The 26,156-nt window shown below is 38.0% G+C and overlaps 1 protein-coding gene across 2 annotated transcripts in view; it reads left to right on the top strand.

Moving 5' to 3' along the window:
• LOC103058896 (bifunctional heparan sulfate N-deacetylase/N-sulfotransferase 3) overlaps window positions 1-26,156 on the top strand; it is a 65,366-nt gene that overhangs the window by 5,846 nt on the left and 33,364 nt on the right. For both annotated transcript variants that reach the window (XM_088133265.1, XM_088133266.1), the window contains exons 2-3: window positions 22,480-22,567; window positions 25,835-25,989. In XM_088133265.1, coding sequence (XP_087989391.1) covers window positions 22,480-22,567; window positions 25,835-25,989 — 243 coding nt within the window. The remainder of the gene's footprint in view (window positions 1-22,479; window positions 22,568-25,834; window positions 25,990-26,156) is intronic.

Here is a 26,156-nt window from a genome sequence, read left to right as displayed (position 1 = left end):
GACTGATCATGTATTTACTTTTTCTTAGAAATTAGGGTTGCTCCTAGCTTTCTGGAATGTGAGCAGAAGGTGCAATCAACTTTGAATTGATAATAAGATATCACGTATTCAGAATCTGCCATTGTTTGTGATTCTATTAAGATCATCAGGTACATTAGGAGAAAGCTACAGTGGAGCTAATTTTCTTATTTAGAAGATATAGTGCAGAGATAACTTGAATAATGGCAAGGAATATATCTGGGGTAATAAAAGGCAAAATTATTCAGTGTTTTTTTAGGACAATGCAAAACTTTAAAGGGGTGCTTTGCTTCAACAATGCTTCTAGTGAATCACCACTTCAAAGTTACTTTGTGAAACAGCACAATCCCCGCATCAGAAGACCAAGTGAAGCTGCTTCACTTAGATTGCTTTTGCTTCTGGTTCTTTCTGTGGAAGGCTAGAGAAGACAGAAAGGGAGATGTGAAGCACAGCACCTCCATGGCACAGGATACCTCATCCAACAATAATTGTAGCAACCTTGCAGAGGCATAGTCTTTATAATGTGTTAATATTATAATAGGATGCAAATAAACTAGTTTCCTCCAGGAGACACTGCTTTCTCGTCTCATTTATAGAATATATGGAAGTTAGGAAGAGATAGGAAGAATTTTGTCTTCATCCAAATTCCCAATGGGTTTAGCTGAATGCCTGAATTGGGCAAAGTTGTTAGTTGGTTCCTTTCTATTGACATATGTAATTATTGTGTATTAGTGACGTGTTCTTAGCTTGGTCACATGTCACAGGTGTCTGGGACAAAATATTTAGAAGTATTCAAGTTTTAATTAACCAGCACCACCAAACTCTGAAGAGAAGTGGGGCCAAACAGGGGGAGTACAATCCTACTGGTCCTGCTATGTCTTTCAACAGCCTTCAGTCTTATCCATGATGTCTAGGATACTCCAGTATGGGATGCCACAGGCTCAACCCTCTCACTATCTTATTTAACATCTACATGAAGCTGCTGGAAAAGGTAATTTCATCGCTTGGGAGACTTTATCATCAAAATGGTGATGTTATCTACTTACATACCTTTATACAAGCCACTCAGAAGAGGGCATGGATGTCTTGACCTGGTGTGTGGAAGCTGGAAGAGTCCAAATGGGAGAAGCAAATCAAGATTTAACCCTAGCAAGACTGAATCGCAGTAGCCAAATCAATCTGGGGCAATATCAACTTTAACAGTCAATAGGGATATGTGAAAGACCTGGTGCACAATTTAACTGGTGCAAATCTTCCTAGATTTTTGGAACCTACTGAAGCAGCAAGCCTAAACTATAGCCAGGAAGGCCTTTGCCCAACTGTGGCTGGCCAGTTGCCATCGTTGCCCACCCCCATGGAGTGGGACGTGATGGCAACACTCACTTATGCACTTGGCACTTCATACTGGACTACTATAATGCATTTTGCATGGGACTGTTCTTGAAAACAATCTAGAAACTACGGATAGTGCAGATATATGCTAAGTGGGACTATCCAATGTAGCCAAATAATTCCAGTATTGGAATTTAGTTTGTTTCTGATAAGGAGCTTGCTTATCTGCGAGGCTGCTAACACCAGATAGAATCTGCCTATACAAGCCATGCCTACAGAAAATGCCAAGAGTTCATATCCTGTGTCAGGTAGGGTGGAAGGGGTCTCAATGGAGGGGATTTTCAGCAAGAGCTCCCCTCCTACAGAGCACTCTACCGTTGGATATAAGATCTGCACCTTTATGCCTAGTATTCAGAAGTTGTTAAAATCTTCTAAAGAGCATTTGGGACAGTAGAGTAAGGGGTGGGATATGCCTGAGGTGAATTGTGGCATTACTGATATGATAATTAATTATTGACACATTGCAATGAGGTTTTTTATTATTGCAATTATTGACACATTGCAATGAATTTTTATTATTATGTAGCTTTCTTACTGATTCATCTTTATCTGCTGATTTGTATATGCTTTATATGATTCTTCTGCAAGCTGCTTAGATTTGCACCAACCAAAGTGGCATAAAAGCACCTGAAGTAAAGGAATTAAATCTATTTTTAATATTATTGGACATACATACACACACAAATTCAAAAATGTACACACTCTGTGCGTGTGTGTGTATACATTATATGTGCGTGTGTGTATATATGTGTGTGTGTGTGTGTGTGTGTGTGTATATATACACACACAGTATATATACTGTATATATACTCTGTGTGTGTGTGTGTGTGTATAAACCCAAAGAAGTTTGTAACAAAATAAATTAAAGTAGCAACAAAACCAAAATAACATGGAAACAATATAGCTAACTCCCTACCACACTCAGGAGAAAACATATCAGGGATTCGAAAGATAAATCCATTACAACAGTTAAAGTGTGGTAGCTAAACTGAATCCATGTCTCTTTAAGTTAAGCTAACACTTTATTCCTGTTAACACAATATGCAACTCACCTAGTGGGAAACTGCACATCCTTGTTCTTTTCCATGATGTACTGTAAGAATTACTCATAATTCTTTTTTGAGCCCTGACAAGCATAATCAGATTTGTTAATGAGTTCACATTTTACAGCCTCGCACTTTAATTGGACTCTGAAATTTGTCTACCTACAGCAACTCTAAGGTCAGAGATGTGATATCTAAGAAAATTGAAATGATACCCATTGGGATTTTTAATTATCTTCTGTTTTTAATGTTTAAGGTGTCCATTATCTTATTTAGCAAGTTTCAGTTTGGCAAGATAAACTGTTGAAGGTCATTTGCTGGCACAAAACTTGTGTATATGGACATGTAAATCCAGAAACTGGATTGTTTAAATAAATAAATAGAGATTGAGAGGGGAGGTACTTTCAGCTTCTATAGCTTCTCTTCAGAAGTCCCTAAACATTTACCTCAGTGGGAGGCAACATTCTTGACAGCCAGAGGTATATGTGGAATATTAAGACTACATGGAGGGTATATTCACCAAGTGGCCCTGATGGATGACTTGTTTACTAAAAATGTTGGCCACTGTATGTGTGGACAAAGAACTATTTACTAGAAGGTGAATTAGCTCACCAGAATGCCTTTTGTTTTCCCCCACCAAGAGTGGGACATTTTAGGGACCCAAAAACATTGATATGGCCAGTTTTTTTATTTATTTTCCAAATTGAAAAAATATATTTTTAAAAAAAATCAGGTGAGGCAGGAAGCACAAGTGCACCACGAGAGCTATGTATGGGTCCAGGGGAATTCAGGTTTACTTTTCTTGATTTAACTGTAAGCAATGTACTCCTTATTATTAGAATTTAACTATATAAAATAATATGATGACAGAATATATTGCTATTTTCTTTTATCCCTTGAAATTAAAAATGAAAGCTAACCAGGTAAGATAAAGGCATTTATAAAACAACTCTTTAAAATTTAGGATGAGTTACTATAGTTACAGATATGCATCAGTGGATCTACCATACCAGAAAAACACTGTCTGAAGTACCTTGGGCATGGTAAAATAAAATAGTCACTATGTAATAATTACCAAGTCTAATGTTGGAACTGTGGAACAAGCTGTGATCTTTGGATGCATTAATGCAGTGTTTCTCAACCTTGGCCACTTGAAGATGTGTGGACTTCAACTCCCAGAATTCCCTAGCCAGCTGGGGAATTCTGGGAGTTGAAGTCCACACATCTTCAAGTGGCCAAGGCTCAGAAACACTGGATGAATGGAACCAAGTGTATCTGAGTCAGAGTCAGTATGAATTAGACTCCATCCAGAAATGTCTGATTCAGCAGTGCTTTAGGTTCTGGAGCACCAAAGAACCAGGGATAAAAGAGTATGTTTTCCTCTCACCTGTTGGGATTCTTTATTTAGATTTCCTGGCAATAATTGTACTCTAGTAATTAATCCATAAAAATGCAGTGCTAACCATCTAACATTCAGTACTTTTACCTTACTTGCAATATGGAAATGCCCCCGCTCCACAGAACTTTTAAATTCAGAAGTGGTTTGCATTGCCTTCTTCCTAGGGCTGAGAGAGAGTGATTGGCCCCAAGTCACCCCACCACCTTGTGCCTAAGGTAGGACTAGAACTCACAGTCTCCCAGTTTCTAGCCTGGTGCCTTAATCACTACACCAAACTGGCTCTCATTTATTTTATTTAGATATGGATGAAAACATATATGCCCATCGATATTCAAGCATGAGCTGCAATTCCTTTATGCTCATTTTCTAGGGCTGCTTTTCCAATCTGAATGCCCCCCGAGATATGGGAACTTTGGTTCCAGAATTCTTAATGTCAATGCTGGCTGCAAATTCCGGGAACTATATAACATTCATCTGGCTTGCGGGGAGCTATTTTAGGTATACGGTTACTAGAACTGATTGGCTAAAGGCTGTAACAAAATTCATTAATTCATTCATGGTATCAAGAAGGAAATGCCTAAGAAAACCTAGGAAAAACTTTCAGTTCTGCAGCTCAGCAGTCACTACAGGTAATTGGAAGTTTATTGCTATGTGTGTTTAATAAATTTCCATAAAATTACACAGACTTAATTTTTTAAAAGAAAAATAACTTTGATTTTCAAAACAATGCTTGTAGCAAAACCTGTTCATTAGGCATTTCTTTTTAAGGTTAAATTCAGTAGGAACTTCTAGGAAGCACAGATGGTACCACACAGTGGCAAGGCTTGACAATTTCTATTTCTTCTTTAAAATGTTGTGTATTTTGGCTGCTGACTAGAAATCAACTGGGTTAGGTACATGTTTACTGATACATTCTTCACTAGTTTCATTTAGCTTCTTTCAGCACTACAAAGACTTATTCTTGAAGATCACTTTTCTTCAAGACAAACCTGCATTTTAAAAAAATACAGTAATGCCAGTGCATGTTTATTTCCTTTGAAGAGCCAAAATGTGTATGATCCTCTTTTAATCTGTCCGTGTGTGTGTGTGTGTGTGTGTGTGCGTGCACGCATGCACTATACAATGTATTTTGGGTTTGCTGTCTGTCTCTGGAGATATAAGAATTTTCATTTGTTTATTTGAGCTCCCTTTCTAAAACATCATTTTCTAAAAAAACAACAACTGGAATTTCTACATCAAAGATGGATAGAAGTAAGGTGGCAGCTGTCAGATGCAGGCCTCTGGAAAGCTGTTATCCATATCAACCTTCAATATGCCTTGTACATATATAAAATCGCTGTTCGCTAGGGCTCTACACAACAATTGAAAGAAATGTTTTACAAAGCTTGTTAGCGTGCACATACATCATTTATGCTTGGGTCTGACACCATGTGTCAGACCCAAGCATAAATGATGTATGTGCACACTAACAAGCAAGGGGTTGTCCACACAGACCTACACAGACAGCTAAGGATAATGTGTGAAACAGACCCAAAAGTCTTCCAAAGATTATGGCTGTTTTAATGTTTTGAGGAAGGCTGCTTTGCTCTTGCTGACACGCTTTGTAACATACATGCTGCCATTCAGTGTCTGATTTGCAGAAGCTTGATTAGCAGAGCTGGGAAAGACTCGTCCTTCCCTGAAACCTTGGGACAGCTATGGTCAGTCAGAACACATCATGACAGATTGTGTGAGATAGGCCAAAAGTCTGAAAGTGTTTAGTAGTGTCATGAGGCTGGCTCTTGAGAAATTCTAACTGTTGTAGTTAATTGTTCTTAATTTCTGCAGGTAACTAAGGGCTTACCTGCATTCTGCTTGAAGAATGCCAAATTCAGTGCCATACCTAAACCAAAACAGCAAAGATCTTATCTGGTTCCCTTCTCCCAACTCTCTCAGTAGGAATGAACATGTTGAACATGATTATACCTTTGATCTGCAAGTCATTCAAAACATGTGTTGGTTGCTGACTGGTGGTAGTGGGTGAGAAGAGAGAAAGAAGATAGAATGCGTACTTGATACATGTGGAGAGAAATAAAGGGAGAGATTACAAGGAGGAAGTAAATTGATGAGTGTGGAGTGGCCTCCTAGAACTTTCCTTAGGGCCTTCTCAATCATTCCTACAAAGGATTTTCCCACTGTATTTTTTTCTGTTACAAGTTTTATGGGAAAAAAATAAAAAACCATGTGAAACTGTCTTATATTGAGTTGAGCTTACAGTTCATCCTTCCCAGCTTTTCTAATATGACTGCCATGAGCTATTCTTTCAAGCAAAGTTGTTCACAGAAACTAAACCTGAGAAGCTGTAGCTCTCTTCTCCAGCAAAAAATACATTAAGTTTTAATAACAATAATAACTTTTATAGCTAGTATATTGATAACACTTCATAGGCAGGCTGGGGGATTTAGTAGTCTGAAGAGCAACTTTATAGCCATTGGCTAAATTCACATACCACAGTAAACTGTTGCTTGTTTAATCATAATGATTGAATATATCATAATTGGTTATATCTGCACAGTACTCAATGCCATAAACCATATAATTCAAATGCTAAGTTTATACAACATGCTAAGCTAAAACCTAACAAACCATTGCAGTATGTATAATATTGTATCCAATTGATCATTATTCTTAAACCAGATCACAAAATAACAATTCATACGAAAATACTGTATCAGTCCTGACAACATTGGTTTGTGATAAGCCAGGAAACTTTGTTTCTTTACATTCGGAAAATACCTAGCTTGGAGAGTGGAAATGTTGTCCTTCAGGTACATGTGGTATGAATGTTTAAGTAAAAAAAGGATATAAAAATTTCAGCTGCCTTTATTTCTTTGAGTGGTTGGAGAGGGAAAACCAAAATGAAAAATGGCAAGACATCACTATATACTTTTTAAGCTGTCTTTCCTGAAACTTGTTTCACGATAGAAAATAAACCTGTATTTCTTAAGTAATAGGATTTTATTGCTTGCTGCTGGAAGTTGCTTTCCTAATGATACCCAGAACTATAAAAAGAAATGGAAACCAAATGTTTTATGGCTTGGACAGCAGGTAGACAAAAATAAAATAAATCCTGAAACTTTGTTCTTAGTTTAATCATGTGGCTTTATTTCCAACCAAATCTGTAAGCCATCCTATGCCTTCTGAAATTTAGTGATACATCTAAGCAAAGAAATCCCCAACTCAACTTCCTGAAACTGTTTCATGCTAGATTGGAATTCCATAACTTGAAGTTCTAACATAGCTATAGGACAGAAGGCTGGTTCCTAGTTTTTTTTAAGCTGGTAGACACATTTGAAATTTTGAGAACATATTATGGACATTCTCACAAAATGGTTTCCATATAACCATGGCCAAACATTGATTTACCAGATGACAACACTTAATGAGGTTTAACTCATTCTAACCTTCCAGGATGTTTATTAGGAGCTATGTAAATTAAACAAGATCCTACTTGAATTTGCAATTTGTTTTGGATTTTCTATTAACAAGTCAAATTTATTTGAATTTATGATTAAAATTCTGATTTGACGTGTTGAATTGATTCAGTGACATGTTCATACAATCTTCTATCCTAGTAAGTTCTCTCTTTTTTTCTGGGCCCAACAAAGACCTGGGTAGCAGCCACCTAGCATTTACTTTTCTGAGAATGCCTTTGGAATTAATGTGGGTTCCAGAAACATTACTGGAAAGAGATTGTACTTAAAACTAATGCATAGCTTTATAACATTTGTTATTATTTATTTATTTAAATATATAATTTATTTTTATTTTTTAATTAAAAAAACTAAATCTAATTATATCCAATCAAATCTTATTAGAATTAATTAGAATTATTTAGAAAAATTAGAAAACCTTGAGTAGGAAAAACTACCACCTGGCCATTGTGACTAGTTAGTGCAATACTTTGCTGATAAAGTCATTATCATTATAAACTTGACATTTCTCCAATGAGGTACCTGGTGCAACATCTTGTAATGTTATCTGGGATTATTTTTGTCCTGTGGATTCTGTTGAAGTGGAGAATGCTCACTACTAGCACTTCAGTTGTCTATGGACTTGATCCATACCCTCCGGGCTCCTTTGAGAAGCTGGGAAAAAGTGCCAAACTGGGTCTAACAAATAGACAAAGCTTTGTTGGGAAAGGGAGTGTTGTTGCCAGCCTTGAAGGAGCCAATGGTATACCATATCCTCCAGAAGCCCCCCCCCCCGGTCCTAACAATTGTAGACAACTCCACACAATCTACAATCTTCCCTTTCTTCAGAAGGTTGTTGAAAATGTTGTGGGGCATCAGCTGCAGACAGGACTTGAGGAAGCAGATTATTTAAATCCATTTCAACCTGGATTCAGACATGGTCATGGGATGGAAATAGCATTGGTTGCTCTGATTGATGACCTTTGGTGAGATCTGGATAGGTGGAGGGCACCTGTGTCTGGTTCTCTTAAACCCATCAGTGACCTTTGATATCATCAGTCCTTGTTGTTGTTGTTTAGTCGTTAAGTCGTGTCCGACTCTTCGTGACCCCATGAACCATATTGCGCCAGGCCTTCCTGTCCTTCACTGCCTCCCTGAGTTTGCTCAGTTTCATGCTCATTGCTTCAGTGATGCTATCTAACCATCTCATCCTCTGTCGTCCTCTTCTCCTTTTGCCTTCAATCTTTCCCAGCATCAGGGTCTTCTCCAAAGAGATCTCTCTTCGCATTAGGTGGCCAAAATATCTGAGCTTGAGCTTCATTATCGATCCTTCCAATGAGCAATCAGGGTTGATTTCCTTTAAGATTGACTGGTTTGACCTCCTAGCAGTCCAGGGAACTCTTAAGAGTCTTCTCCAGCACCACAGTTCAAAGGCATCAATTCTTCGGCGCTCGGCCTTTTTTATGGTCCAGCTCTCACAGCCATACATTACTACTGGAAAAACCATAGCTTTGACTATGCGGATCTTTGTCGGCAAGGTGACGTCTCTGCTTTTTAATATGCTATCTAGGCTTGCCATAGCTTGCCTCCCAAGGAGCAAGCGTCTTTTAATTTCATGGCTGCAGTCTCCGTCTGCGGTGATCTTGGAGCCCAAATAAATGAAGTCTGTTACTGCTTCCATTTCTACCCCTTCTATTTGCCAGGAATTGATGGGTCCAGATGCCATGATCTTAGTTTTTTTAATGTTGAGTTTCAAGCCAGCTTTTGCACTCTCCTCTTTCACCCTCATCAAGAGGCTCTTTAGTTCTTCTTCACTTTCTGCCATTAGGGTGGTATCGTCCGCATATCTGAGGTTGTTGATGATTCTCCCTGCAATCTTAATTCCGGCTTGTGATTCTTCCAGCCTGGCATTTCTCATGATGTACTCTGCATATAGGTTAAATAAGCAGGGTGACAGTATACAGCCTTGTCGTACACCTTTCCCTATTTTGAACCAATCGGTTGTTCCGTGACCGGTTCTAACTGTTGCTTCTTGGCCCGCATACAAATTTCTCAGGAGACAGGTAAGGTGGTCTGGTATTCCCATCTCTTTAAGAATTTGCCACAGTTTGTTGTGATCCACACAATCAAAGGCTTTTGCATAGTCAATGAAGCAGAAGTAGATATTTTTCTGGAACTCTCGTGCTTTCTCCATGATCCAGCGAATGTTGGCGATTTGATCTCTAGTTCCTCTGCCTCTTCGAAACCCAGCTTGTACATCCGGTAGTTCTCGGTTCATATATTGCTGAAGCCTAGCTTGTAGGATTTTGAGCATAACCTTGCTAGCATGTGAAATGAGTGCAATTGTGCAATAGTTTGAGCATTCTTTGGCGTTGCCCTTCTTTGGAATTGGAACGTAAACTGACCTTTTCCAATCCCGTGGCCACTGTTGCGTTTTCCAAACTTGCTGGCATATTGAGTGCAGCACTTTAACACCATCATCTTTTAGTATTTTAAATAACTCAGCTGGAATCCTGTCATCTCCACTAGCTTTGTTGTTAGCAATGCTTCCTAAGGCCCACTTGACTTCACTCTCTAGGATGTCTGGCTCAAGGTCAGTGATCACACCAGCGTGGACATCAGGGACATTAAGATCTTTCTTGTATAGTTCTTCTGTGTATTCTTGCCACCTCTTCTTAATCTCTTCTGCTTCTGTTAGGTCCCTGCCTTTTTTGTCCTTTATCATGCCCATCTTTGCACTAAACGTTCCTTTCATATCTCCAATTTTCTTGAAGAGATCTCTAGTCTTCCCCATTCTATTGTTTTCCTCAATTTCTTTGCATTGTTCATTTAAGAAGGCCTTCTTATCTCTCCTGGCTATTCTCTGGAAATCTGCATTCAGCTGCTTATATCTTTCCCTTTCACCCTTGCTTTTCGCATTCCTTCTTTCCACAGCTATTTGTAAAGCCTCATCAGACAGCCATTTTGCTTTCTTGCATTTCTTTTTCTTTGGGATGGTTTTAGTTGCTGCCTCCTGTACAATGTTACGGACCTCCGTCCATAGTTCTTCAGGCACTCTGTCTACCAAATCTAATCCTCTAAATCTATTCATCACCTTCACTGTGTACTCACAAGGAATATGATCTAAGTCATACCTGAGTGGTCTAGTGGTTTTCCCTACATTCTTCAATTTAAGCCTAAATTTTGCAGTAAGAAGCTCATGATCTGAGCCACAGTCAGCTCCTGGTCTTGTTTTTGCTGTCTGTATAGAGCTTCTCCATCTTTGGCTGCAAAGTATATAATCAATCTGGTTTCGGTATTGACCATCTGGTGATGTCCATGTGTAGAGTCGTCTCTTGTGTTGTTGGAAAAGAGTGTTTGCTATGACTAGCTTGTTCTCTTGACAGAACTCTATTAGCCTTTGCCCTGCTTCATTTTGTACTCCAAGGCCAAATTTGCCTGTTATTCCGATTACTCCTTGACTTCCTACTTTAGCATTCCAATCCCCTATGATGAAAAGGACATCTTTTTTTGGTGCTAGTTCTAGAAGTTGTTGTAGGTCTTCATAGAAGCGGTCAACTTCAGCTTCTTCAGCATCAGTGGTTGGAGCATAGACTTGGATGACTGTGATATTGAATGGTTTGCCTTGGATACGCACTGAGATCATTCTGTCGTTTTTGAGGTTGTACCCCATTACTGCCTTTCCCACTCTCTTATTCACTATGAGTGCAACTCCATTTCTTCTAAGGGTTTCTTGCCCACAGTAGTAGATATAATGGTCACCCGAATTAAATTCACCCATTCCCGTCCATTTCAGTTCGCTGATTCCCAAGATGTCGACGTTCAATCTTGTCATCTCATGTTTGACCACATCCAGCTTGCCTTGGTTCATAGATCTTACATTCCAGGTACCTATACAATATTGTTCTTTACAGCATCGGACCTTCTTTTCGCTTCCAGATACATCCACAGCTGAACGTCCTTTCGGCTTTGGCCCAGCCGCTTCACTCTTTCTGGAGCTACTTGGAAATGCCCTCCGCTCTTCCCCAGTAGCATATTGGACACCTTCCGACCTGAGGGGCTCATCTTCCGGCATCATATCTTTTAGCCTTTTAACATTGTCCATGGGGTTTTCTTGGCAAGGATACTGGAGTGGGTTGCCATTTCCTTCTCCAGTGGACCACATTTTGTCAGAACTCTCTGTCATGACCTGTCCGTCTTGGGTGGCCCTGCACGGTATAGCTCATGGCTTCACTGAGTTACGCAAGCCCCTTCGCCACGACAAGGCAGTGATCCATGAAGGGGTCATCAGTCCTAGTATCCTCCTAAATTGCCTGCCAGGACTGGTGACATTGTGCGTAAATGGTTCCTTTCTTACCTGAGCAGGTGGTACCAATCAGCGGCTGTGGGGAATATTTGTGATGGAATGGACTTATGAAGGCCAGGCTCAGGGAGATAAGCGTGTTCTTAGCCCCCAACAGGAGCGTGGGAAGTTCAAGAAGATGAGGCTGGGATCTCCCTAAGGAATTCATGGTGTTGTGGCTGGCTGGCTTGGCAACTAGGGTCCAGTCTGAGGAGATTTCTGTCTGGAGGATGAAGCTAATAAACACAACAGAACTGTATTTGCATTGTCTCTTGGAGTTCTTTGGGCTGAACCTGACATCAATCTCCCCAGACTCGTACTACCTTCAAGAAGAGGGAGTTTGCATCATGGCAACAGATCCCCAGGGAGCAAATTTGACACTACAGTTATTGGCAGCAGCCCTGCTACAACATCAACAGCAAGTGGATGCACAAATTAATAACCTACAAGAAGCTATGGAGCAGTTAATACAGCAGCTCAGGCCAGGAGCCCAGCCACCACCTCCCCGCCACCAATGTTGCTACGTTCACCTGGTAGCATGCCTGAGAAGTACAGAGGTGAGGTGGAGCAGATGAGAACCTTCCTGGCACAATGCGAGTTGTTCACGGACGGCAGACCGGGAGAGTTTCCTATGGATCAAACAAGAGTAGCTTTTGTGATGAGTTTATTGAAGGGTGCTGCAGCCAAGTGGGTGACCCCCCTCATAGAGACAGGGGATCCAATGCTCAACAACTACCAGAATTTCATCATGGCCTTCAGGGGGCATTTGGAGATCCAGTGAGAAGATTAACTGCCTGTCAGGACATTTGTAAGCTCAGGCAAGGCGGCAGACCGGTAAGGTTATTCATTGCAGAATTCAAGTTGCTGGCAGGGGAGGTCAAGTGGAATGAAGTGGCTCTTATAGACCAATCGGATGGCTGGACAGAGGAGCCAGGAGGTACCGAGAGAGCAACATCACCTGACCTTTCGTCCCTCCCGCCTTTGCCCAGTTCTGATGAGAACTCCGGTGGAGGATGGGAGATGGAGGGAGGGGTGATGTGATGGAATGGACTTATGAAGGCCAGCCTCAGGGAGATAAGCATGTTCTTAGCCCCCAACAGGAGCATGGGAAGTTCAAGAAGATGAGGCTGGCACCTCCCTAAGGAATTCACGGTGTTGTGGCTGGCCAGCTTGTAAACTAGGGTCCAGTCTGGGGAGATTTCTGTCTGGAGATTGAAGCTAATAAACACAACAGAACTGTATTTGCATTGTCTCTTGGAGTTCTTTGGGCTGAACCTGACATATTACTATTATTGCTTGTGTGCCACCCAACTCTCAACAACTGTGGGCAGTTCACCACAATCAAACAAAGAAATTACAATAATGTCAATAAAACATTAAAAATAAATGATGGTAAATATGATGAAGTGAAGGGCCTTACTTTCCCTCATTAAAGGCCTGCATGAAGAGTACATTGACACTATTTAACTCTTCCACAACCCAGCTTCCACCCTAGACTATGGGGAAGTGATGAACTGGTATTTGGAAGCTGGTTGGATCTAGCTGGGACAAAACAGGCTGAAGGTAAACTGAAGCAAGAACAGAGTTACAGTTTGTTCAGAAAGAATCTTTGCTAAATCTGCAATAACTCTTAAAGGGCTGACAGTGTCCCTGAAATGGAAGATTTGTGACTTGGGAATCCTCCTGGAATTATAGCTACTACTAAATAGTCTCCTTCTAGAAATTAGGTTAGCACCCTCATTGCTAGCCTTCTGGAAGTTCTCAAAGACAACACTATTCCAGAAGGACTTTGGGGAGTGAATGGTCACCATTGCACATACTGTATTGTATTATTGTAGATTTTACTTTTTCTATTTTTGTTTTTATGACATAAACCACAGGAGTAATTTTTGAAATACAATAAATAAATAAGAGAAATAATATGGAAATGAATACTTTAAAAGATAACATTATGGGAATTCATCTGATAGATGGAGAATAAGAAAGTTAGCTTTCTGTACATCCAATGGCCTGCCCCTGACCATAGATGTATAAATGAAATGTGTAGTTTTATGTAAAGAGAAACTATATTTTCTGAAACTATAGTGGTTTTAATGAAGAATAGTTCCTCAGTTTTTGCATCCGCCTTTTAAAAAAACATCTGCTTGTATGAAATAAGGAATGAAGCATTGTATATATCCTGCACTTTTTTTTTTTCAAATCTCAGTTTAATAAGCTGAAATAGTATCAGAAAGTTCAATATGCATGACATTACCAAAAAAGCAACATTGGTTGAATTTTCCTGCTGAGTGGAATTATTTTGCAACTGACCTTCTTTCTTCTTGAACAAAAAATCCAAAAATCCTTCAAAATACCTGAAATTAATGATGAATTCAAGCAGTGTACCTTCTGTTCAGGGTTTTTTGTTTATATATTCAGAGGTAGTCTTCTTCTGCATAAGGTACACCTGTTATGTTGTGTTAGTGTTTCTAATTCTGCACATTAAGGAAAACTCCCACAGTTCTAACATTCTGTTCTTGGTTGGCTGTAAAGACTTATTTATTATTTATTTATTTATTTATAAATGTCATTTTACTGAGCTTGTGGGCCACTCCAATTGCAAATGAGTTTGAATAGTGTACACCCCAAACTCTATAAATTGGGTACAAAACAATAAAATAAAAAGAGAGCAACAATATTGTTTTAAAACATAATTTATGACCCACATTGTGAACATGTCCATTTTTAAACAACTTACCATGAAATTATAGTGTATTTGGACCATATGTCAATTTAATTTCAGTGTTCAATGTATGTAAATTCTATAATGCATTTGATATTCCATATTTTAATTAAAGTATAGCTGACTTTGTGGTTATCATGAAATTACAATTAAGCTGTCAATTGCTGTCACAATTTTTGCAAGGACTGACAGATGCTTTAAATTTTAACTTGGGAAACTGTATAAGAGACATAGTGTGCATTTTTTAAAATAAAGAAAGCAAAAGTATCATTTATGTAACAGGTCAACATGAGTAAAGAATAAAATATTAGTATGACTGGGGCCTGAAATGTTGATGGTGTCATTGGTGGGCTCAATTATTATAAGTATGGAAGAACAAATCCTTGTTTTCTTTTGGTTATTTTGTAGAAGGCAACATGTTTCAGCTCAAAATAATCCTGAATTGTATGATTGTGACAATCTACATACTGTGGCTAGAATCCAAGTTGGACACTGTGCATGAAAAATAAGAAAATATTCTAAAATCAGACAAAGCAAAGCTCATACACTTTTGGAGATGAAATTGATGTGATTTGATAAGCAAGTAACTTTAATAGAGACGTGGGTAGATGAACCCTTTAATTTCCTTAATATATTATGAATTAAAGGGAAGGAGGAAAAATAAGTAAGAGTCTTTACATGTGGATGTTCTTATGGAAAAGACTTGAAAATGCTATACATTATATCATTTAGCCCAGCATTGCTGCATCATTTAATGCCAATTTCAGTTTAATATTATTTGATGCACAATAAACTAACAGAGAGATGGGAAATGAAAATCAGTGCTATATATTACTATGGTAAACTGAATCATGCTTTATAAAAAATTGTACAAGCAAATAAAAAGCTGCTAGGATTAAAAGGTTATGCGGGAGCTGAAACTGGTAATAAAAAGATCTGTGCAGGTCCCATGTTTTTCTGCACAGAAATCATGAAGGAGAAATATAAGTTAGCTCTTGGTTTGAAGCTCATTTATCTCAGTGTGACATCTGAAGCTGCTGGCAGATCCACTGCTGGTTACAGACATTTTCAGACCTGAGCAAAATGTCAAAATGTTGCCCTTCTTGACATACAGAGAGAGGTTGGAAGCAGAAAAAAATGTCTGATCACATTGTTCCTTGAAAAAAGAAACTGTGCCCAGTCAGGCATAGGTAATGCAGAAAAGATTCATGGTTAACCTATCACAGGGAGACAGTTAAATTAATAACTAGAAGGGATGTAACTTCAGGATGATTAACTCTTAGGACTAAAGTACCTTTTCACAAACTCAAACCTTTGAGACAGGTTGGATTACAGTTTCTGTCACCTTCCAGGCAGCAACACAACTGAAGGGCAACAATTTTGGCAGGGTGAACTACAGTGTAGGGCAAAACAAAAACAAAAACAAGGAGGGTGTTTTATGTATTTCACATACATGCAAACATATATAGGCACAAGTCTCATCAAATGTGGTATGTTCAAGGGATGCACTGGAATTGTGTTATGAATATTTCCATTGTTTTGTAGAGCTTTAGTGAAATAAAGCAGGATTAGGTAAATATGCATGTTGATAGCCCTGAATCTTACTGTGACTTCCAGGATGATTTCAATCTCATCACATAGGCTGGTCATAAGTGTGGCATCCAAATATTGAAGTTGAGATTAATAAGGTTAACAATTAAAGTTCTGCCTGTTTAAAAAAAAAATGAAGAGAAAAGAGTGATACCTTATTCCAAAAGGAATTACATACAGTTACAATATAGCAAGTAAACACTAATGGATAACCCTCCCTGTTTCCCTGTTCACTCTTAAACGTATGATTATAAACCTAAGGGATCTTCAGACAAATTGCTTTTCAGTGATGCATAACTGAGCTGTAACTGAAACAGCCATGTCACAGTCTGTTTTGTGGATACACCAATTCCATCGGATAGACCCATAGAAATACTTCTGCCAATATCTTTGCATCATACATTTTGCAGCCACAGAGAATCATAGAAATGCTAATTCTATTGCATGCCATTGATTTCAGTAAATGTATTTTCATCACCTGTGCTGTATTAACAAATAAAACATAATTTAAAAATACATTTAAGAATGCTTAGTATAAAGATAATAATTGCCCCCTTAACCCCATTTATGAAAGTTAAGAATAGGTTCTTAAATTTCACATCAGTCTGATTCATAAATGTATGGCATGTTGATATGTGGAATACTGTGTACAGTACCAGTCACTATATGTATATATGGAAAAAGAATATAATGCAAGGGGAGAAAGTACATAAAGTGGCTAGCAGCATGATCAAGGGGCTTGGATATGTTTCCCACAAGACAAGGCTAGAATGACTTGAAATTTTAGCTTGGAATAAAAGTAACAGAGGAGATATGTTCACAGTACACAAAATCATGCATGATATGGAAAAGGTAGATGGGCAGAACTTTTACTCTCTCTCTCAAAATAGTAAAGGTGCTTGAAGGATTTAGAAAGACAAAAGAAAGTACTTCACACAACATGTAGTTAACCTATGAAATCCATGACCCCAAGATATGATGGTCACTAACTTGGATGTTTTCAAAAGGGATTGGATAAATTCATGAAGACTACGTCTGACAAATGCTATTAGTTTGAAGATTAAGTATTATCCTGCAGGTTGGAGCTAGCATGCCTCCAATTACCAGTTGCAGGCTAAGAAATCCAGAGAAGAATATGTCTCCATCTCCTGCTTGTGGCCAAATCAGAGGTATCTGGTTGGCTGCTGTGGAAAACAAAATGCTGTACTAAGTTGGGTCTTCGATTCATTCAAGAGGACTAGTCTTATGTTTATAAAACCAAATTCAGCTGACCATGCATATTGTGAGCTGCCAGGTGTTTGCCTCCTTTCCCCACTTTTAGAGTCCCAAATAGGTAACTCAGATTACAAATATTATCAAATACTTAATGGGCCCTCTGGAAAGGTTGTAAGCTGTGTTTATTTTCAAATTGGAGGGCTGTGTTCAGCTTTTATTTATGAAAATAGATTGAATATTATGTCCTTTTCGGCTTAAATCTAACATCATCAAACTGTATGTAAGTTGGAAAATGATTTGGTGCAACAGGATGCTTATTAGTTCTTGTTTTAATTGGCCTGAGATTTTTTTTTAACCTTTAATTAAGGAATTTAATGGGTTTTAGCAACAGGATAATGAAATCATCTTAGGTAGTGAGCAGTACCCAAGAACTGGCAACAGGAAAGGAGATAAAATCCCAGAAACGGCATTGTTAATTGTGTTGCTTTATTCAATAAAATTGGTTAGCAATAACTGGCCTACATTGCCATAATTGGTTTCCTTTCCTCTAGCTTCTTCTATAAAGAATCTAGGTTTTTTTGGTTGTACAAATGAATCAGGCACATTAAAACCTGCTATCAAGATATAGGGAGAAATAATCCAGCAATCAAACCCAACTGTAGCATATGCAATTGGAATATCAATAGGAAAGCCTGTAGCATTATTTCCAAACAGCTTGGGTGTATCCATAATTTTTATGGATAGTTTTTAAGTTCCTTTTTTCCTTCTAGTGGGCTTGGGTAGGGAGGAAATAACTCTCAGTCTTACCAAAACTGGGTGGCTGTAGGTATTTGATATGAAGGGCTCCCTGGATCCAAGGACTTTCCATTATTTTTCTATGGAGTAGCACTTCCTCACTTGAGAGTTGTGCACAATCTAGGGGTCCTCAACCTCGGCTCCATCTGGTGTGCCAGTTGCACCCTTCCCTGGACGGGAGGCCCTTTAGACAGTCACTCATGCCCTACTCATCTCAATAATTACTGCTACAATGTGTTGTACATGGGGCTGCCCTCGATAACCACTCAGAAGCTTCAATTTGTCTGGAATGGTGAAGGTTCCGTGAGCTGTACAGATTGCCAGAGTGCTTCCAGGTGCAATTCAAGGTGCTGGTTATTACCTATAAAGCCCTACATGTAGGGCCAGGTTACTTGAGGGACTGCCTGTCTCCCATGATTTCAGCCTGGCAGATACATGCCAACAGAGTTGGCACAATCTTGGTCTGTTCAATTAAATAATGTCATCTAGTCACCCCTTGAAACCAGAAAGCAGGCCTTCTTTGTCATGGCACCTGCTTTTTGGAATGAGATACCCCCCAAAATCTGTGTGGCTCCCACCCTTTGGTGTTCCATAAAACCTTGAAGACCTGGTTGTTCTCCCAGGTTTGGGGTGAGATGGATGGTGCATCTTGGCTGTGTTTGTTACTTTTGTTTTGTTTACATACTGCACCCAAATGCTATCTTGTTTTTACTTTGTACTGGTTTTTAATGTTACTATTTGTGAACCACCCAGAATCAGTTGAAGTCAGGCGGTGTCTGAATTGAATTAAATAAATAAATTGTGTGTATGTGTATGTGCCTTCAAGTCAATGTTTACTCCTGGTGACTGCCTGGACAAATCCCTGCAGTTTTCTTGGCAAACTTTTTGGGAAGTAGTTTGCCATTGCCTCCTTCCTAGGGCTGAGAGAAAGTGACTGGCCCAAGGTCACCCAAGTGGCTTTGTGCCTAAAGAAGAACTCAAAGTCTCTAAGTTTCTATCCTGGTGCCTTAACCACTACATCTGGCTCTCACAAATAAATAGCAGTCATTAAAAAATGTAATACAGATAGTCCTTGTTTAGCAACAGCCTCAGACAGTGACTATTCACAGTTACGATGGTGATGAAAAAGTAACTTTGTGACCAATGCCTGCATTTACAAAGTTCACAGTGTCTCCTTCTCAGTTATCTTTTTACCATTACAGACAGTACAGATTGTCCTGTGTAAAATTATAAGCATAGTTGTGGTCACATTTCCCACTTAGTGAAGGCTTTGCTTAACGACCAAGTTACCGGTCTCAATTGCAGTCGCTAAATGAGGACTACCTGTAGTGACATATGCTGAACATTTTAAAAATTATATTCTGACTCTTTACTGCTCACTTTTGTTACTAGTACATTCTACAACCTTAGATGAGTATTGAATCCAACATTCCTGATGGCAATTTTGAGTCCATGGCATTAGATATTCATTCTGAGGTACACTGCTGAATATTTTCAACCAAGTTAGAGTTTCCATTTGTTCAAACTATCTCAGTGGATATGCACAATGTCTGACACTGAAGTTCTGAAGCCTCAGTGCAACCATGACAATTATGATTAGTTTGGTGGTACTTGCAATTAGAGGTAGAAGAATTGTTGAGAGGGGTGCATAACTATTTTGATGGTGTTTTCCAGTACTACTGTCTGTGAGGTTGCTTCAGGAACTGTTAAAGATGCTTTTTTGCCACTTTAAATACTATTATTGTAAATAGCTATGCGTTCACATAACTTGCACCACTTTCAGAACCATTATCTCTTAGGAACAGTTTTCAGAACAGATGATATTACTTCTTCTTTTATTAATAAAAAGAAGAATAAATGGTTTTCTGAGATCACTACATAATTGCACAAAATAATGCTAAAGTTTTACAGTTCTGCAGGTTTATATACATCTATCATTTAGGAAATCTGAGCGCCCCTGTGTAATGTCAATAAAGTTCTTGGATTTTGTTTCAACATTTTCTCTTTGCAGTAATGCATCATATTTGGCTAAGTACTGCCAAAAGAATACACAATGTATCTATTGTGTATTTTATAAAGTATTTATGAAGTATGCAAAATAGATACATCCACTTATCAAAGAGCAGATTATAAAGTATAGTTATCTGCATTGTTATGTCTGTAGAGGTCAATTCATAGAGATAAATACTCAGAAATGCTATTCATAAAGGTAAGTGAAGAGAAAAAGATAGATAAAGTATCTGAAGAGTTACCTTGAATATTACAAAGCAGCATTTAGAAATTAAAGTCTAGTCTCTCCCTCTCTGCCCCCACATGAAAGTATTCCCATTCTGTCTGAGACAGTCACGCAGACACAGTGAAATAATTCCTGCCATCTGCTGCTCTATATTTTTCATAAGTTTTAACATTCTGGTTTTAGAACCTAAATGACAAGTAAAATGTCAAGTCACCCAGAAAATAATCAGAGGCATAACAACCAAAATGTTAGCTCAGCTTGTCTATTGAGAAAATAGTTCCTAAGGGACCAGTATCCCCTCTTTTGAAGATGCTGTTATATGTTATGTTTTCGACTTAATTTTCCAAATTAAGAATCAAGTTTCTAAAGTTCTGCACAGCTTTAAAATCATGTACACTGATCTGAAGGTTTGCTGTATGCTAAAAAAAAAAAAAAAAAATCCTGAATATTTGGGAGAGTTACTAATTGTTTATAGGGGAACAGTAAGTTTGGGATCTGCTGTTGTTTGTTGTGAAAACAAATAGCTTTCTGATTTAGTGTCTTCTACTTCAAAATAGGAGCCTGAGTTCAAATTATAGGTCAATCAAATAGTCACTGGTGACTAGAGGATTAGCGTCAACTGTCTGTCTAGTCTTCACAGGAAATAATAAAATTCTATTTTACATTTCTGTTTCAGCCATGGGCATTAGCTAGAGAGCATTGGACGTGTTATAGGCAAGAGATGGTCAGTAAAGTGTATGCAGCCATGTGATTTCCCAGCCCAGAAAATGGGAAAATGCTATACAATCAGCATAAGTCTATGCATTTTAATAACCAATTGATTGTTATGGGATTTGCTTCTGCCGCATTATTCAAAGCAGAAATGTCTCCAAGGTTATTAGATTTTTCCTAAAGTTATACAAATCCTAAAGAAGCCATTGCAAGCAGAGATAATTTGGTCGCTTTTCATTTATCAGGAGAGACATTCAGAGAGTATTGAAATGCCATTCCAACCATAAAAACATGCTGCATTTTTTCCCTCTTTTAATTCCATTCTGACTTACAGCTTACTTTTTTTAACATACCAACCTTCATCTGTAATTTGATAGGAAAGATAAAATTCAAGCAATGTCAGCATTTTAATGTTATTATCACCTGAAAGTACTGGACCACTTTAAAAAAATGTTTGGGTTTGGCAGGCGCTATTGAGGCATGTGGTCTGTGCCTTTCTGTCTAAGCTGAAAGTGACAGTGGAAGATTCTCCCTTTTCAACTTGGTATCTTGTCTACAAATCTCTATCATTCTCCATTGCTGCTTAATTTTGACTAAAACTCTTCAGAGTGTTCCTCAGAAAGAAGTGTCACCAGAGATCCAGGTTCATTTTTTAATACTTGACTAGCGTCTGTCGATAATGGTAGTCTGCAAGAGACGTCATACTGAATAAAAACAAAATATCTGTGTGAATTGTTGGTGTTCAATCTGTGTGGAGGTTAGGAATCTTTTCTGAACTTGGTCAGATAGTGCTTGTTTTCTGATACACGCTACCCATATTAACTTGCTCATCCCTTGTATTTTGTACAATCAAGCCATCTGGATTGAAATGTTGTTGATGATGATTGTAAGTATTCCTGTTGATATAAGATACGTGTTGTCAAGCCAGCTGAAAAGAAAGAAATGGATATTAGGGCTTTGCAAAAACGCATTGCCACAAATGGGTAGAGTGCTAAAACGTTGAAGTGCAGAGGCAGCTGCAGCCTCTGAAAGGCTTGATGTAGCAGAGGTAATAGTATGTGGGAATGACCTTGGGAATCTGGGGGAAGAGCCGCAGCCAGGGCAATGGTTGGATAAGAGGCAGCTGAGCCCGTAGAAGGAATCTGGGCATGGCAAACGTCTCAGAAGGGACCCTCCCTAGTTTCTTTGGCTGTAAAGACAACAGGGAAGAAATGTACTTTCAGACTTGCAGGATTCTGTTAATATAACCTTATCATAAAGTAGATTTAGTTCATCTGGGTGTGCTTCTGGTCTGGACTACCTCGCAAGGCTGGCAGCATATTTGAAGTTTTTCTGCTCACGCATGTGCGTCCACAAACTTCCGCTGAATTGCTAATGAAGCAAAAGGCTGTGCCTGCATCTGCATATTGAAAGGATCTGAAAAAAACTTGAAGCTCCTATACCAGGCTTTGAAGAGGGGCAGTTTGCTTCTCACCAATATCTCCTTAAAGCTTTGCACAGCCCTGAAAGGTGTGACCTGCATTAAGTATGTGTCTAATCCATTTTAATTTCTATTTTATTTCAGGCTCTGCTTGATACTCAGAACCTTCTGAGAGGTCAAATAACAAATTTTACTTTCAATCTGGGATTTTCAGGGAAATTTTACCACACAGGTAAAAGACCATTGTAAAATTACTCTCTATCCTTGCACTGCATATAATTGGAATTTGTTTTAGGTGCTATAAAACAAAATGAAATGAAGGAAAAGAAAATAACTTTTGGGAGCCTGAAGAAAAAAATGAAATTTTCCTTCAGCTGAATAAAACTAGAAAAATCAATAAACTCTTCCTTATGTACAATGTTGTGTTTAACTGTGGGACTGTTGTATTATCCACAGGAATGTCATAAGTTTGGCATTCTGGCAATATAGTCATGGTGCTATTTCATGGACCATGTTTAAGCAGTTTGCGTGGATGACAATAGTGTAGTCATCTACACTAGCAAATAGTAGGGAATTACATTGGAAATGTCTCAAACATTTGATCTGAGGAAAAGAAAGAAAGAAAATACTTGACATCTGAGATTCCTAAATTGGGACTCACTAACCTGATGCCCTGCAGATATGTTAAACTTACTAACACACATGAGCCATGCTGAAAAATGTTTTGAGCAATTAACGTAATGTACTGTATCTGCATGGCATGAAGCTTAGGAAAGCTTATTTGTACTGAAAAATTGACCCAATAGGTACACTTAGGAGGTCTCATAGAAATTCTGTTCCTTGACTTTTTTCTTAAACTTTGTTCAGTAAAAGCACAGGACTTACAAAGAATCGATACAAGTGGTATTACTAATACAGGGTAACTTCATAATTCTTTCAGTGCAGTCCTGCTGGCAACTAAAAGCAGTTTTTCAGCTTTTGGTATTCCACCAAGTTTTTCTTATTCATCTAGGGTTGTCTATTTTAGTTCCACATTCATCTATCAAGATTATATTATGGAAAAAAAAGTCTGTTTGGATGTGCTGTCATAACATCAACAATTTACAGTGCTTATGATGAGAAGTGCATAAAGTAGTTAATTAATTTATATTATACATAGAATACAGACAAGATTTTAGCCTCTTAGGGAGCTCAGAAATTGTACGTCTACGTAATTATCTCAGAATGTATCTCTTTATGTTGTCTCATCCCTGAAGTGACCATATTGTTCAGTGATGAAGTCATTGGTTTTAATGAACTACTAAAATCTAATGATCCCGGGCAGGCTGCTATATCAGTTTGGCTGCCTGAACTGCCATTTCCTTTCTGAACAGCCTATGACAGTGTTGTCCAAACTTGGCCACTCTAAGATGAGTGGACTTCAACTCCCAGAATTCCCCAGCCAGCCAAGTCCACTTATCTTAAAGTGGTCAAGTTTGGACAACACTGGCCTATGAGGAATGATAAGACTGGGAACAGATAGCATTTAAGATACAGACTACTCTATATGTAAAATGATGTGTGTTGAAGGCTGCAGGAAATCAGGGCATGTGATTTCAATGTTTTGTGCAAGTTTTCAGTACTAAGCAGAGTAAATTAAACAATAAGCATGTAATAAATAGGACAATTTCACCCATTAAAGCTTAAGAATATAGCAATTATATACAGCTGAGGCACATAGTGATTTACTCTGAGAAGGCATTTCAACTTGTAAATTAACCAATAGACCTCAAGTTAAACTCAGCCCATTCACCTCTTTGCTCTGCTGCAAAGTGGCCTGTTCAGAAGCTGCTTTTGGTATCCAGGTTTAAGTGATATCATCACTCCAATCTCTCTTTTTGACAGGAAGCATCACTTCAGTCTTGAAGAAAGGATGCTAGTTTGATCAAAAAAAGCTTTCTTGAAGGAAAATATCCAAATGAAAATCTTTATAGCCCTAATACATAGGACCCTTTTATATTAGTACTTAGCAAGTCTAAAATCAGGCTTTTGTGTTAAAACTATAAAAGTATAAAACTTTGTCCATTCATACTCTGACCAATAATAAGCTTTGTTTTATGTATATAACAACTTGGGGGGGGGGGGGGAGTGTATGTATGTATGTGTGTGTGTGTGTGTGTGTGTATATATATACTGTGTGTGTGTGTGTATATATATATATATATTATACACAAGATATATAAGATATCTATCTATCTATCTATCTATCTATCTATCTATCTATCTATCTATCTATCTAATCTATCCATCTATCCATCTATCTATCTATCTTATATATCTTAACATGTATAATGAGCACTGTTGAATATGATTTTTAGCAAGCTGTAGGCCTCAAGAGATGTAAAATAGATTTGTAGCAAGAATGTGATATTGTGAGTGTAATCATAAATTATATAAAGTTTACCCAGGAGCTGGACATGTAGATTAGTGAAACAATTTGCTTCAGCAAAGGGTACAGGTAGAATAAAAGACAGGATTGGTTTACATGATCCATTTTATAGTTATCCACCAAATAGGATATGTCCGTTATCTTATTCATCTATGAATCAACACGTACACTTGCAGTTGTGACATACAGCAGAGATGCTTACAAATGTATTATGCCTTTCAGTAGTTAAATAAGTACATATACTACTTTAATATGCAAGTATATTTAAATAAACGATGGTCTATGTAATTGCAACCTTCTTTTCAACTTTTATATTTATCATTCAGTGGCTCATTCTTCTGCCCTAATCCTTACTACTATTCAGTAGTCATTCTAGGAAGGATACCTATCAACATAGTAGTAATCCAATCAAAGGAATCTCTATTACAGTCATAGACCAGAATACAATCAGAATACTGGTTATTAAAATTAAAAAAATACAGTTATAATATAATATGATAATCAGCATAAATGTAAAAATATCTTGGCTTTACCTAGGTTTTATTTGATATATTATTTAATGTAATATTCTTATTCATTGAACACACAGTTTGACTCTGTTGTATGTCAATGAAACCACCGAGGCTCTATCTAAAAATATACTGGCATTCTGTTATGACTGTTAGTAATTTGGTTTACTTTCAAATCATGCTTGTCCTAATCAATATCAGGCTGCAAAATGCAGTCCAATCACTTACGTCTTTGCCAATTTTTGAGACTTTAGTCCCAGAAGAGGAGAGAATAGCGTGGAGAGATTTACACTATTCTGTTACACTGAGGTTACAAATCTGTGTATGCAGGTGACTCACTGCTGCTGTACACTATGCCCTGAGTGACATGATCAAGTGTGCTACCTTCTGTCTTGGACTGTCGGTTGGTTGTGAGTTGTTGTTATGAATCTGAGATTGGTTTGATCTTCCTGCTGTAATTGCTTGTGATTTAAAAGTTCACCATGCTTCTAATAATTGTGACGACGTTCTTTTAAAAAAAATAAAATGGGAAGATTCTTTAATAAAATATTTATTTCTACAGGTACTGTAGAAGAAGATGAAGGAGATGACCTATTACTGGGGTCTGTTGATGAATTCTGGTGGTTTCCTCATATGTGGAGCCACATGCAACCTCACCTGTTCCATAATGAATCTTCACTAGTGGAGCAAATGATTCTCAACAAAAAATTTGCCTTAGTGAGTTAAATTCATACATCACAGGTTTAGTAGAAATTATGTATAACTGATTTTATAGCACAATAAAATATAGAGTATTTAAATTCAGCATTTCCTCTTAAAAAAATTGAGACTGTCAATTAAAGATATATTTCAATTGGTTTATTGGAATTTTCAATTCCAGGTGA

This window comes from Python bivittatus, unplaced genomic scaffold (assembly GCF_059951505.1).
Source record: "Python bivittatus isolate LINGU-HERP-01145 unplaced genomic scaffold, Pbiv_v1 ctg000070_np1212, whole genome shotgun sequence".
In the NCBI taxonomy this organism is placed as follows: domain Eukaryota; kingdom Metazoa; phylum Chordata; class Lepidosauria; order Squamata; family Pythonidae; genus Python; species Python bivittatus.
This window is presented reverse-complemented; position numbering and strand designations above follow the sequence as displayed.